Raw genomic sequence first — 15086 nt, 5'->3', positions numbered from 1 at the left:
GCGAGCGGCGCCAGCGCCGCAGGCGCAGCGCCAGCAGCAGCAGCAGGAAGGCGACGAAGAGGCACGACACGGCCGCCACGGCCAGCACCAGCCAGCGCGTCAGGCTGCCGCCGGGCTCGGCCGGCGCCGCCGCGCTGCCCAGCTCCGACAGCAGCTCGGCCACGCTCTCGGCCAGCACCACCGTCAGCGTGGCCGTGGCCGACAGCGCCGGCCGGCCCTGGTCCTTCACCACCACCACCAGGCTGTGCCTGGGCGCGTCGCGGGCCAGCGGCGAGCGCGCCGTGCGCACCTCGCCGCTGTGCAGCCCCACGCGGAACAGCCCCGGCTCCGTCGCCCTGGCCAGCTCGTAGGACAGCCACGCGTTCTGCCCCGCGTCCGCGTCCACCGCCACCACCTTGGCCACCAGCGCGCCGGGCTCCGCCGAGCGCGGCGCCAGCTCCACGCCCGTCCAGCCCGCGCCCGCCGCCGACGACGACGGCGGGTACAGCACCTGCGGCGCGTTGTCGTTCTCGTCCACGATCAGCAGCCGCACCGACACGTTGCTGCTCAGCGCCGGCGCGCCGCCGTCCTCCGCCCGCACCCACAGCCCCACCTCGCGCACCTCCTCGTAGTCGAACGAGCGCAGCGCGTACAGCGCGCCCGTCTCCGCCTGCACCGACACGTAGGACGACAGCGGCGCGCCCCGCACGCGCCCCTCCGCCAGCCGGTAGCGCACGCGCGCGTTCTGCCCCCAGTCCGCGTCCCACGCCCGCACCGTCAGCACCAGCGCGCCCTCGGCGTTGTTCTCGGGCAGACGGGCGCTGTAGCGCGCCTCCGCGAACACCGGCGCGTTGTCGTTCACGTCCAGCACGCGCAGCGCCAGCACCGCGCTGCTCCGCAGCGACGGCGACCCGCCGTCCGACGCCCACACCGTCACGTTGTACTCCGACACCTCCTCCCGGTCCAGCTCCCGCGCCGTCACCACGCTGTAGTAGCTGCCCACCGAGCTCCGCAGACGGAACGGCACGTCGCCGACCAGCGAGCACCGCACCTCACCGTTGGCGCCCGAGTCGCGGTCCTGCACGTGCAGCAGGGCCACCACCGTCCCCGGCGGCGCGTCCTCCGAGATCTCGCTCAGCGCCGACCGCACCGAAATCTCGGGCGCGTTGTCGTTCACGTCTGTCACCGAGATCGAGACCATAGCCGTGTCGAAAAGCTCTCCAGCATCTTGTGCCTGGACCTCCATTTTGTAGGAGTCTCCTTCCTCGAAGTCCAGGCTCCTCAACAGCCTGATCGATCCCGTCTCGGGATCCAGGTGGAAGATCTTCGAGAATTTCGTGGAAATCCCTTTAAATGAGTATTTCACTTTGCCGTAAAGTCCCTCGTCGGCGTCGGTGGCCGTGAGGGTGAGCAGGGTGGAGCCCACGGGCACGTCCTCGGGCACGCGCACCGCGTACACCGCCTGGCTGAACACGGGCGCGTTGTCGTTGGCGTCCAGCACTGACACGCGGATGCGCGCCGTGCCCGTCCGTGCCGGCTCGCCGCCGTCGATCGCCCTCAGCACCAGCTCGTGAAACGCCGCCTCCTCCCGGTCCAGCGCCTTGGCCAGCACCAGCTCGGGACGCTTCTCGCCGTCTGCTCCCACCTGCACGGACAGCGAGAAGTGCTCGTCGCCGCTCAGCTCGTAGCTCTGCAGGGAATTCATTCCCACGTCCGGGTCATGAGCCTTAGACAGGGGAAAGCGCGACCCAGGAGCTGTCGTCTCGCTCATTCTCACTTCATTTTCTCCTTCCCCAAAGCTGGGTGCGTTGTCGTTAATGTCCGTGATTTCCACTTCGATCTCGTAAACCTTCATCTCGCCCTCCACGATCACCTCACAGCGCAGCACGCATCGCTGCACGCCCTCGCACAGCTGCTCTCTATCTAGCCTCTCCGCCGTCACCAAGTGGCCGCTGTTCGCATGCAGAGAGAAATACTGCGTCCTATCTGCAGACACCACTCGGGCGCCGCGGTCACGAAGCGTCGCCGGCTGCAGCGCCAGGTCCTTGGCCACGTCGCCCACGAAAGAGCCCTTGGGCAGCTCCTCGGGCACCGAGTAGCGTAACTGCCCGCACGCCGCCTCCCACGCCGCCACCAACACGCAGCACAGCAGCGCTCGCTGCCTCCGGCCCCAGCGCCCTTCTCTCTCAGTCCACATCTTCGCCACGGCCCCGCCGCCACCGGACGCCCGCCAACAGCTTGCCGCCGCCGCCCCGACTCTTCGCCTCCGGATCAGATTCTCGCTCTGGTTCCCGCTGCGTTTCCCTTTTTCGGCTCCGGCCCCGCCGCCGCCTGCTCTCGCCAGTCCCTCTGTCTCTATGTAGCTCGGTTCCGCACCGCCGGGCCGCTCGCAGCCCATCCGGCCGCCGACACCGCGAGCGAGCGAGCGAGCCGGGCCGCAGCGGGCGGGGCTGGCTGCAGCGCTCTGCTTCTTCCTCTCCTTTCCTCCGTGGTGAACAGCGGCGCCCGCAGCCGCCTCCCGGCACTGCACGCACGGCTCACAGCGAGCGCCGCAGCCCTGCCTCTTCCGCGGAAACCTTCTACTCCGCGGGCGCGCCGACACTGCTCATTCCCCTGTGACACGGCCCGTAGTCGGTCCGTTTGTTTCCACAACACCTTGTCATCTTCGAGGAGAAGACCGATAGCATTCTCGTCTTCAGACCGCTCATGAGGAGAGTGAAGATGGACGATTCCTCTGGCTGTTTTCGCTCTACTGTGGGGCACGTAGAATTTTTCATATTAATTTGATCTCTAAACCCAGTATTGCAGAAGCAGCATGTCCTTCACGAATTTCAAATGTTATTCTTCCCGGTCCTCCCCTTACTGAAAGTTTCCTCGGCTTTCCAACAATGTCTTCTACATTCAGTTCAGTCATAATTTGTGCCGTTGTTTCAATGTCAACAAACGATATGAAACAGCGTAGCAGCTATGAAAGGGAGCAACAGCACCCTTAGGGAGGAAAGAGCAGCTCCCCTTAGCTCTCTGAACAGGCTGTGTACTCACTCCAGATCACTACTGCTGATGAAACTAGTGGGGGCAGTCTCCGCTGATCAGTTTCCCCCAGTAGAAATGCAGTCTTGGAGAACAGAAAAGCTGAAGACCTGTTTTTTGCTTCTGTTCACTTAAATGGATTTCCAGAAAAATGCCTACTCATACAACAGAAGAAAACCCTATGGCATTCTCTGGTAGCAGAGACCAACAGGAAATTTCCCCAGCACGTGCAAGAGAAAAGCAGTACTTTGAATCAGTTATTAAACAGCTCTAAGTAGATTCAGTTGAGAAAAAACAGGAACCAGCATTAATCATCAATCATATCTTCATGAATCTGTCATGCAGAATTAGTAGATCTTGTTCTACACAGTAGAAATTTTCATTCATGCCTAATAGTTATTACATCAGTACTTGGGATCTGTTATCTCTAGATCAGCACTTCCAGGGGACACCTGCTCCCACATCACCCTTCTGCTCTTCTTTAACTTCATCTTCATACATGGTGGTGACTCCAGTCTGCACCCTTTCACCTCAGAGACCTCTCCTACATAGGAACCTTTTGCCAAATACAGGGAAACTTCATTGCCTCTAAGGACAGGGACATGATGATCAGAACAGAAATGGCACAGGCCCTGGCACCAGTTATGACACCAAAGAATACCCTAACCAAAGAGACATTGACCCAAGTATTTTCCAGTCTCTAAATCTGCTTCAAATAGGAATGAGGAGCAGAATGAAGCCCTCATAATCCATGGGGAAATGGTCAGCAACCTGCTAAGCCGCTTAGGCATATGCAAATCTATGGGTCCAGAAGGGATCCATCCAAAGGGATCCAACCGAAGTGCTCACCAAGACACTCTCCATCATTTAACAGAAGTCCTGGATATCCAGGAGGTTCGTGCTAACAGGCGGCTAGCAAATGTGTTGCCCATCTACAATACGGGTCGGGACCAGTTATCTCCAGTATCGTTATCAAAATCTGTACAAAGGGATCAAATGCACCCTCAGTAAGTTTTCAGATCATATGAAGTTAGTCATGAGTGTTGATCTGCTCAAGGATAGGAAGGCCCTGAAGATTTATCTGGATAGGTTGGACCAATGGCCAAGGCCAGCAGTACGTGGTTCAACAAGGCTAAGTCACAGGACCTGTACTTGGGGAACAGCAATCCCATGCAGTGCTACAGGCTGAGGGTAGACTGTCTAGGAAGTTGGCTGGCTAAAAGGGACTTCTGAGTATTGATCGATAGCTGGCTGAATATGAGTCAGCAGTGTGCTCAGGTGGCCAAGAAAGACAACAGCATCCTGACTTGTATCAGAAATAGTCTGGCCGGTGGGACTAGGGAAGTGATTGCCCCTCTGTACCCATCTCTGTGAGGCTGCACGTCAAATGCTGAGTTCAGTTTTGGATCCTTCACTACAGGAAGGTTATTGAGGTGCTGAAGCAGGTCCAAAGCAGGGCAACGGAGCTTTTGAAGGGCCTAGAGAACAGGTCTTATTAGGAGCGGCTGATGGAGCTGGGGTTGCTTAGCCTAGAGAAAAGGAGGCTCAGGGCAGATCTAACCCTGCTCTATGATTTCCTTAAAAGGGGCTACAGCAAAGTGGGGATGGGCTTCTTCTCCGAAGAACCACGTGATAAAATTACAGTTAATGGCCTCAGACTGTTCCAGGGGAGTTTTATATTGGACGTTAGGAAAAATTTCTTCCATGAAAGGGTTGCAAAGTATTTCAACAGGCTGCCCATCAATTTAGTTGAGTAACCATCCTTGGAGGTCTTCAAAAAGCATGTAGATGTAGTCCTGAGTGACATGGTTTAATGGCAGACTTGGCAGTGCTAGGTTAAGGGTTGACCTAGATGCTCTAAGTCTTTTCCAACCTATACGACTCCAGGATTCTATGAACATGGCTGTTTTCATAGTACATCTGCTAGCAAAGTCGCCTCCAGTTGCATTCTTGAGAGGTCAGTGTTCAAAGGCTCCTCTTTCCAATAAGAGACCTTCACACAGGAAGATTTCCCAGACTGCTCCCAGCTGTTATAATTGCCTTCCCTCTTTGTGACAGGCAGAAGGACATCATCCAAGCACCAATCACCCAGTGCATTTCTTCACAACGTGCACAAGAACTACACCATAGACAGCTGGAAAGACATTTTTTTCTTTTCATCACATTAACATGACATAATAAAAACATCATGAAGATAATAAACCATATTCATCTAGGTTATACACATAGATATTTTTGAGTATTCATAGTAGTAGAGCACGTGAGGTAGACAGTAGGGAACAAATTGTACAGAATGCTCTCCCAAAGATCCCAAAAAAGTTCAATAACATTTCCCAGGAAACACTATTGAGCAGACAGACTTCAAAGTGTATAAACCACAGCTATGTGAGGAATGAAAGAACTAAAACTTGCATAGAATTGAGCATCTGTTCTTCTATAGCCCCTCACACAACATTCCCTGAACGTGTCATCTCACACCTTGCACAATCTCAATACTTTTCTTTCACCCTCAGAATTTGCAAGCACATCTCACCAAAGGACTAATTCAACAGACCATTTCCTTCTAACACACAGGCTCACAACCATACCATCAAGGTATACCAAGAAGAGAGGTACATTTCTCTGCAAGTTTCTAAAGCATACTAAAGAGATAAGGGGACAGACAGAGAGGATTCGTTCTCCAACAGAGACAGGGTCATTGTAAATATATTTGTAAGGGAATGTCCCTCTCCTGTAAGAGCATGAGTTGCTCCACACAGACACGTCTCTTTTACTACTATCATATTTACATCCACTCCCCAGACGAAAATAAATAAATAAATAAATAAATAAATAGAAGTGGAGGAGAACACACAAACACTCTGACATTTCCATCCTTCCACACAAGCTCTATCTCTGTTGAAATACTCTGCCAGTGGTTTGCATGAGCAAGTCCCATGAACACATAAAACATTCCTCAACACAGCTATGTTGTTACTAGGTGCTGCTTCTTGGACTAGGTGATCTTGGAGGTCTCTTCCAACCAAGATGATTCTGTGATCTTGTGATATCTTAACTGACACATAGACAAAAGACCAGGAAAAGATAAAATCAGAGAAGTAACACAAGGAAGCACCCAAAGAGAAAGTGTGGTAGAGAAACACAACAGGAGGCTGTCAGAGTTTCTGCAGGCACAAAATTTCTCTCCAGGGCACATGGAAGTCAAGGAGGTCTTTCCTGCAACTACGCATTGTAAGAAAACTCCATCAGCTCAATTTTTCTATGATGCAATCCACTCATCTCCAACAAATATGAAACTGTAAAGGTCCTAACATGGCACCCTTTCTTATGCTTCTTCTTGTGAGCAATGAAGAGAGATTCAGTTTTAGCTTGTGTTTCATTTTTGTCGCACTTAACATTCTGTCTTCTCCAGAATATCAAACACTGCCAAGGGGATTCCATACAGTGTCATTACTCTGCCATACTGAGGCCTAGCTTAGACAGTAATGATGAACAAGGAAAAAAACAGGAAAACTACAGAAGTGAAAGACTTCACGATAAGTTTACAGGCAATTTTATTTGGGCTGGCCAAGCATTATGCTTAATGAGATTCAAGTGACGGAACTGCAACACAGCTGCCCTCATCACATGTATCTGTTAGAAAAGACACTTCCAGAACCATTCCTGAGATATCAATGTTCAAAGATTATGATGAGAATTCAAAGCCTCCAAGGCCATTACACACATGAAAAAACACTCTACCCAATACAGATATGAAGTCATTAATGAGGATTGTCACAGGTATAAGAAGCCATTATACTCAGACATCACAGCTCTACATGCACAGTTCCTGTGCAGAACATTTTGGTATCAGATTAGCATTGCTTTTCAGGATAGTGAAACCAGGATCAAATGGTGCATTAATGCTACAAAAATTGGCATTCACAATGAAATCAAAGCACTGCTTAAAAAATATTACTGCTCACACACTGATTTTCCACATTTATAGCTAAACTCTTTCCCTCATTCCTCTACATTCACAGTAGTTGCACCACTCTCAATAACCAACTTCTAACTGTACGTCAGCTGCTGATAGGGATTTAACATTCAGGGACATTTTAAGGGAACGTAAGGATATCAAAGACTTTCACCTCAGAGTAGTAAGCTCTCATGGTATGTATGCAAACAGATCCTCCAGTCCAACAATTAATGACAGATCTCCAAGTCTTTTCAGGGTTCTCTGCCTCACCGAGGTCTGCTTTTGACATTGGCAGCAAACAAGGCAAAAATGCAAAAACTGCGGGACAAGAAAAGAACATCACTTTCACTCTTCAGACTCCATTCATCAATCTCCTCACATACTATGCAACACCAATTCAAGTGATGAAGCCAAAACAAAGCTGCTGCCACATCCTGTGCCTGCTAGCAAAGCCTGCTCCTTCCTTTCCTTTTTTTCTTGTCAATATTCACACACTCCTCCTTCCTCCAACAGCCCTTCACACACAACACCTCCTTAGCAATCTCAAATACAACTTTTACAATTGACTGTAATCTCTATAACAACCAAATAGAAATCCTAAAACGACTAGGAACCTGACCATTTTCCCATCAAGCACATAAAAACAGAAGCATGGATTGCTACAAAGACAATTTGGCTTTGCTCAAGCCATCTTCATGCAACAACAGAAAAGCTGCATAAAGTATAAAGCAGAAGCAGCCAAATTAAACATGGTGTCCGTAAGACTGTCTTTCCAGACCATCGCAGTCTAGTAAACCAGCCTGCAGGCAACCTCATTCGCTATTAGCATTTCCTATCAGAATTCACTATTAATCAGAATAAGGAGTGCTGAATGGGCTACTGGAAAGATATACATTAAGCTCCTGGTATTCTAATACCGAAAGGAAAACCCACATGATACACGACAGGGGACGAAACGAGCAACCACCTGGCAAGTGAGGAAAAACACATTTTTGGTTTTTGAGAAAATCCAAGTCACAGAGTTATAATTGATGGCAGTGAATTGAAAATATTCACACAGGAACTATAAGCCACTAGACACAGGCATCATCACACCACATGCACAGTTTTTCTGAAAGATATTTTGTCATTGGAGAATAAAAACTGTGCTTCAGAGCAGCACAGCCAGGAGAAAATGGTGCATAAATGATGCCGGCCTTGGCACAAATTATGAAATGAAACCTCAGACCAAACAATATCACTGCTGATCCACGTATTTTCCACATTCAAACTCAGCCACTCACCATCCTTGCACTACATTCACAGCATTCAGTTGCACCATTTACAATATCCAACTTCTAGCCATATTTAGGCCGCTATCAAGAGCATTTCATCCAGTGACATTTTAAGGAAACATGAGGATATCAAAGACTTTATGCCAACTGCAGTAAATATTCATGCTGTGTATGGGAACAGCTCCCCCAGTCCAACAACTCATAACAGATTTTCCAGTCTTTTCAGGGTTCTCTGGAACATGAGGCCACTTTTTGTCACTAACAACAAAAAAGGCAAGTATGTGAAAACTGCACAAAAAGAAAAAGAATCCAATCTCACACTTCACACAACATTAACCAAGCCAAATATTTTGCAACACAAATTCAAGTGATGAAGACTAAAAGGACATGTTGCCCAGACCATTATTCCACCACACACACAAAAACAGCAGCACATATTCATATAAAGACATCTTTTTGCATAATCCATCCTCATGAAGCATCAGAAAAGTTGCTTAGAGTATGAACGTATGGAGGAGAAGTAGCCAAATGACACATTGGCCATTAAGATTTTATTTAAAGATAATCGCAAACTACTGCATGTGAGTTATTGGGAGGCTACCTTTTAACTTCCTGGTAGTCTCAAGTGTACATTAACCCAGAAGAGTGAAAAACAAAACGAATACCTGCATGATATATGCCAGGGGATGAAAGGAACCACCAGCAGATAAGTGGGAAAAAAAGCTGGAAGATCATGTAGAGCAGAGTTGCAGGGAAAGGCCCCCTCTTCTCTCCTGACTTCTGCAACATCCGTAACGCTGGCACTGGAGCCCATACTTGGCTCCCTTCACAAAAAAGGACAACAACCTGATAGGAAACAAAGCCATGCCTTGCTAAGAAGGAAACCGACCCACACAGGAACGAGAGAAGTAAATTTTCAGAAAAAACAAAAATAAGTGAAGACAAACAAGAAATCCTGCATGAGACATGTCAGGGAATGAAAGGAGCAACCACCTGGCATGTGGGAAAAAATAGGAGTTCATCTGGAGCAGAGCTGATGTCAAAAGCCCATGCTCATGTCCCACATTCCACATTACCTTTCAGAGTTACCCAAAACCCACTGCCTAATGAAGCTGTGCTTTCCTCAGCACCAAACCTCCCCGGCCGGAAAGGAGAGCAGAGGAGGAAAGGCAAGGAGAAGGAACGGAAGCAAGCGCCGGGAGGGCGTCGGGGTGTCCGGAACGACTGACTCACCGGGAGGGCGTCGGGCGGTGCGCCGCGGGCGCCGGCAGCGTCTTCCCCGAGCAGCGGCGCGGCCTTGTCGGGCGGCGGCCGCGCCGGGAGCGTGTTGCAGCAGCTGTCGGCCGCCCAGCGCCGCTGGCTCTTGCGCGAGTCGGCCGTGAGCGACACCTCGTGCGAGTAGGAGTGCAGGAAGGCGCGGACGCCGTCGATGCCCACGAAGTGCGAGGCCGGCACGCCGCGCAAGGCGCCGCTGGCCGGCGGCAGCAGCTGCGAGCGGCGCCAGCGCCGCAGGCGCAGCGCCAGCAGCAGCAGCAGGAAGGCGACGAAGAGGCACGACACGGCCGCCACGGCCAGCACCAGCCAGCGCGTCAGGCTGCCGCCGGGCTCGGCCGGCGCCGCCGCGCTGCCCAGCTCCGACAGCAGCTCGGCCACGCTCTCGGCCAGCACCACCGTCAGCGTGGCCGTGGCCGACAGCGCCGGCCGGCCCTGGTCCTTCACCACCACCACCAGGCTGTGCCTGGGCGCGTCGCGGGCCAGCGGCGAGCGCGCCGTGCGCACCTCGCCGCTGTGCAGCCCCACGCGGAACAGCCCCGGCTCCGTCGCCTTGGCCAGCTCGTAGGACAGCCACGCGTTCTGCCCCGCGTCCGCGTCCACCGCCACCACCTTGGCCACCAGCGCGCCGGGCTCCGCCGAGCGCGGCGCCAGCTCCACGCCCGTCCAGACCGCGCCCGCCCAGCCCGCCGCCGCCGACGACGCCGGCGGGTACAGCACCTGCGGCGCGTTGTCGTTCTCGTCCACGATCAGCAGCCGCACCGACACGTTGCTGCTCAGCGCCGGCGCGCCGCCGTCCTCCGCCCGCACGCACAGCCCCACCTCGCGCACCTCCTCGTAGTCGAACGAGCGCAGCGCGTACAGCGCGCCCGTCTCCGCCTGCACCGACACGTAGGACGACAGCGGCGCGCCCCGCACGCGCCCCTCCGCCAGCCGGTAGCGCACGCGCGCGTTCTGCCCCCAGTCCGCGTCCCACGCCCGCACCGTCAGCACCAGCGCGCCCTCGGCGTTGTTCTCGGGCAGACGGGCGCTGTAGCGCGCCTCCGCGAACACCGGCGCGTTGTCGTTCACGTCCAGCACGCGCAGCGCCAGCACCGCGCTGCTCCGCAGCGACGGCGACCCGCCGTCCGACGCCCACACCGTCACGTTGTACTCCGACACCTCCTCCCGGTCCAGCTCCCGCGACGTCACCACGCTGTAGTAATTGTCCAGCGCGCGCTCCAGGCGGAACGGGACGCTCTCCTCGATGCTGCACCGCACCTCGCCGTTGGCGCCCGAGTCGCGGTCCTGCACGTGCAGCAGGGCCACCACCGTCCCCGGCGGCGCGTCCTCCGAGATCTCGCTCAGCGCCGACCGCACCGAAATCTCGGGCGCGTTGTCGTTCACGTCCATCACCGAGATCGCGACTACAGTCTTATCGGAAAGGCCGCCACCGTCATGGGCCTCAAACTCCATTTCGTAGGAGTCGCCTTCCTCGAAGTCCAGGCTCCTCAACAGCCTGATAGATCCTGTCTCAGGATCCAGGTGGAACATCTTCGACGCTTTATCAGTGATTTTCTTAAATGAGTATAGCACTTTGCCGTAAAGTCCCCCGTCCGCGTCGGTGGCCGTGAGGGTGAGGAGCGTGGAGCCCACGGGCACGTCCTCGGGCACGTGCACCGCGTACACCGCCTGGCTGAACACGGGCGCGTTGTCGTTGGCGTCCAGCACAGACACGCGGATGCGCGCCGTGCCCGTCCGTGCCGGCTCGCCGCCGTCGATCGCCCTCAGCACCAGCTCGTGAAACGCCGCCTCCTCCCGGTCCAGCGCCTTGGCCAGCACCAGCTCGGGATGGTTCTCGCCGTCGGCTCCCACCAGCACGGACAGCGAGAAGTGCTCGTCGCCGCTCAGCTCGTAGCTCTGCAGGGAATTCACTCCCACGTCCGGATCGTGAGCCTCGACCAGGGAAAGCCGTGACCCGGGAGCTGTCGTCTCGCTCATTCTCACTTCCTTTTCAGCCTCTCGGAAGCTTGGCGCATTATCGTTAATGTCCGTGATTTCCACTTCGATCCCATAAACTTTCATCTCGCCCTCCACGATCACCTCACAGCGCAGCACGCATCGCTGCACGCCCTCGCACAGCTGCTCTCTATCCAGCCTCTCCGCCGTCACCAGGTGGCCGCTGTTCGCATGCAGAGTGAAATACTGCGTCCTATCTGCCGACACCACTCGGGCGCCGCGGTCGCGCAGCGCCGCCAGCTGCAGCGCCAGGTCCTTGGCCACGTCGCCCACGAAAGAGCCCTTGGGCAGCTCCTCGGGCACCGAGTAGCGCAGCTGTCCCCACGCCGCCTCCCACGCCGCCACCAACACGCAGCACAGCAGCGCTCGTTGCCTCCGGCCCCAGCGCCCTTCTCTCGCCGCGCACATCTCCGACATGGCCCCGCCGCCACGGGACGCCCGCGGACAGCTCCGCCACTCGACTCTTCGCTTAGGGCTTCGGATCAGACTCCTTCTCCGGCTCCTGCTCCGTTTCCCTTTTCCGGTACCGGCCTCGCCGCCGTCCGCTATCGCCAGCCCCTCCGCCTCGCTGGACCTCTATGTAGCTCTGCTCCGTACCGCGGGGCCGCTCGCAGCCCGCACGGCCGCCGATACAGAGAGCGAGCGAGCCGGGCCGCAGCGGGCGGGGCTGGCTGCAGCGCTCCGCTCCTTCCTCTCCTCTCCTCCTTGGTAAACAGCGGCGCCCGCAGCCTTCGCCCGGCACTGCACGCACGGCTGACTGCGAACGCCGCCGCCCTGCCTCTTCCGCGGAAACCTTCGGTCCCCGCGGACACGGCGCCACGACACATTCCCCAGCGACACGACCTTGAGTCGATGCGTTTGCTTCCGGAACGACTTCTCGGAGTAGAAGATCGAATTCATTCTGGTCTTCAGCGTGGTCATGATCACAATGAAGGTAGTGTCCTCTTCTTCATGTCTTAATTCTACTGCATGGCAGGTAAAATTATACGTTTTAATTTGACCTCAAAGTAATTATCGCCCTTACACCATGTGTGCAGGACAGTCACGTCAAGGAATTGCAGAGACCGTTTCTGCAGTCCGTCTTGTCTTTTTTCTTGTCTCTCCAACAATTTATATTCATTTAAATCTTACATTCGTTGATAATTTGTGCCGTCGTTCCATTGTCAACAACTGATATAAAACAGTTCTCGCTGGACATGTGCAACATCAAGGAATCAACAGGTGCCTTCAGTACTCTGAGAAGCCTGGGCACTCACTCCACATCCCTGTTATTTAGCAAAGCAGTCTGCGCACTCGCCTCTGATCAATTTCCCCCACTATAAATGCAGTCCAGGAGATCACAACAGCAGAAGATGCTTTTCTAGCTTCCATTCATTTAAACGGTTTTCCAGAAAAATGCCTACCCATAAAAAAGAAGAAAACCCCAGGGCATTCACTTTGAACGTATCAGAGAACCATGGGACACGAGCAAGACAGTGTACTCAGAGGTGTAAGATGAGGGCAAAATTTGACATCACTTATCAAACACGTCCAATACATTCATTTGAGAAAAAAAGCCAAAGGAAGACCATGAAATATCTCTAGTATTTAAGCATCAATCATATTTTCCTCATTCTGTCATGCTAAATAACTGGAACTCATTCTACACAGTCAGCATTCACATTCATGGCTAATGGTTATTACATCAGTACTTGGCATCAGTTACAGCCCTAGATTATTGCTTTCATGGAACACCTGCTCCCACAGTACCCTTCTGCTCTTCTTTGACTTCACCTTCATACATGGTGGTGACTCCAGTTTGCACCCTTTCACCTCAGAGACTTCTACTCCATAGGCACTTTCTGCCAAATACTTTATTCCCAGGGAAACATCATTGCCTCTAAAGACAGGGACACCATGATCAGAACAGAAATGGCATAGCCCTTGGCATCAGGCATGAAACCAAAGCATTCCCCAGCCAGAGGCACACTGATCCAACTAATTTCCAGGCTCTAAGCCTGCCTATTACCCTTTCTACTCTGCAGTCACAGTCTTTATCTGCATTATGGACAACATCCTACTTCTCACCATTGGTGAGAGCAGAAGGAAAATGGCATATAATTCTCTGACACTGAAAGAGAGATATATCAAAGTAGTTCTTTTCTAGTAGATCTTCCAGTCGTTTTAGGGGTCTCTGCAACATTCAAGCCCAGTTCACAGAAAACAAGGCACAACTGTGAAAATTGCACAAATGAAGGACTTCACTGTCACTCTACAGATATTTTTTAAAAAAATCTGCCTCAACATTAGATAGTATGAAATTCAAGAGATGTACTTCCATTACTCAGGAGATATTTGAGGCTGTGTGCGGTGAAAATTAGAAGTGCCAAAGCCCAGCCGGAGCTCAAGCTGGCTATTGGTCTTAGAGACATCAAAAATGATTTTATGAATACATAAACAAGAAAAGAAGGACCAAAGACAAGCCCCATCCATTATTGGATGTGGAGGGGAAACACAGTGACAAGAGATGATCTTCCTAATGGGGTTTTGGTGTCAGTTTTTAGAAACAAGACCTATTTTTCTCTGGGTACCCCATCCCCTGACTACCTGGTAGACAGGGACACGAAGCAGAATGAAGACCTCATAATCCACGAGAAAAGGGTCAGCAACCTGATAACTACTTAGACATATGCAAGTCTATGGGTCAGAAGGCTAAGAGATGGGTCCTTTGTTTGGGTCACAGCAATCCCATGCAGTGCTACAGACTGGGGAAAGAAGACTGGCTCAAAAGCTGGCTGGCTGAAAGCCACCTCCGAGTATCGGTCAATAGCCAGCAGTGTGGCCAAAAGATCCAGCAGCATCCTGACTTGTATCAGAAATAGTCTGGCCAGCAGAACTATGAAAGCAATTGTCCCTCTGTACTTGGCTCTCGTGAGGCTGCACCTCAAATACGTGATCAGTTTTGGACCCCTCACTACAGGAAGGTTATTGAGGTGCTGAAGCAGGTCGAAGCAGGACAACGGAGCTGTTGAAGGGTCTAGAGGACAGGTCTCATTAGGAGCGGCTGATGGAGATAGGGTTGTTTAGTCTACAGCAAAGGAGGCTCAGGGCAGATCTTATCGTGTTCTACAATTACCTTAAAGGGGGGCTACAGCAAAGTGGGAATCAGCCTGTTGCCAAAAACCATGTGATAAAACAATAGGAAATGGCCTCAGATTGCTGCAGTGGAGGTTTACATTGGATATTAGGAAAATGTGTTTCACTGAAGAAGTTGTAGAATATTCATCAAGGCTGCCCAGAGATGTAGTTGAGTCACCAATCTTGGAGGTTTTCAGAGATGTGTAGATGGAGAGCTTAGTGATGTGGTTTAAAAGTAGACTTGGCAGTGCTGGGGTAAATGTTGGGCTAGATGATCTAAGAGCTCTTTTCCAACCTAAAGGATTCCAGGATACTAGGAACACAGCTGTTGTCATTGCACATCTGTTATCAAAGCCACTTCCAGCTCCATTCTTGAGAGGTCAGGGTTCAAAGGATCCTCTTTCCACCAAGAGAATGTCACACCCAAAGAATTCTCAAGCTACTCACGGCTCTTATGT

The 15086-nt window shown here is 52.7% G+C and overlaps 2 protein-coding genes across 4 annotated transcripts in view; both read right to left on the bottom strand.

The window, feature by feature from the left end:
• LOC101796191 (protocadherin gamma-C5-like) overlaps positions 1–15086 on the bottom strand; it is a 220466-nt gene that overhangs the window by 47320 nt on the left and 158060 nt on the right. The window contains exon 1 of one of the 3 annotated variants that reach the window (XM_072023281.1): positions 755–2397. The exons of the other annotated variants lie outside the window; for them this stretch is intronic. Within the exon in view, the coding sequence (XP_071879382.1) occupies positions 755–2377 (1623 nt within the window). The 5' untranslated portion in view covers positions 2378–2397. Of the gene's footprint in view, positions 1–754; positions 2398–15086 lie in introns of those variants that run through there. 3 annotated transcript variants of the gene reach the window in all.
• LOC139998654 (protocadherin gamma-A5-like) lies at positions 4572–13518 on the bottom strand. Its single transcript, XM_072023286.1, has one exon. It carries the CDS (start codon positions 11926–11928, stop codon positions 9295–9297), a length of 2634 nt encoding a protein of 877 aa, XP_071879387.1. The 5' UTR covers positions 11929–13518; the 3' UTR covers positions 4572–9294.

This window comes from Anas platyrhynchos, chromosome 14 (assembly GCF_047663525.1).
Source record: "Anas platyrhynchos isolate ZD024472 breed Pekin duck chromosome 14, IASCAAS_PekinDuck_T2T, whole genome shotgun sequence".
NCBI lineage: Eukaryota > Metazoa > Chordata > Aves > Anseriformes > Anatidae > Anas > Anas platyrhynchos.
The sequence above is the reverse complement of the archived record's forward strand: the minus strand, read 5'-3'. Positions and strand labels throughout refer to the sequence as shown.

Coding starts and splice junctions, on each gene's coding strand:
- LOC139998654 (XM_072023286.1), bottom strand. CDS start 11,928: ATGTCGGAGATGTGCGCGGCGAGAGAAGGGCGCTGGGGCCGGAGGCAA.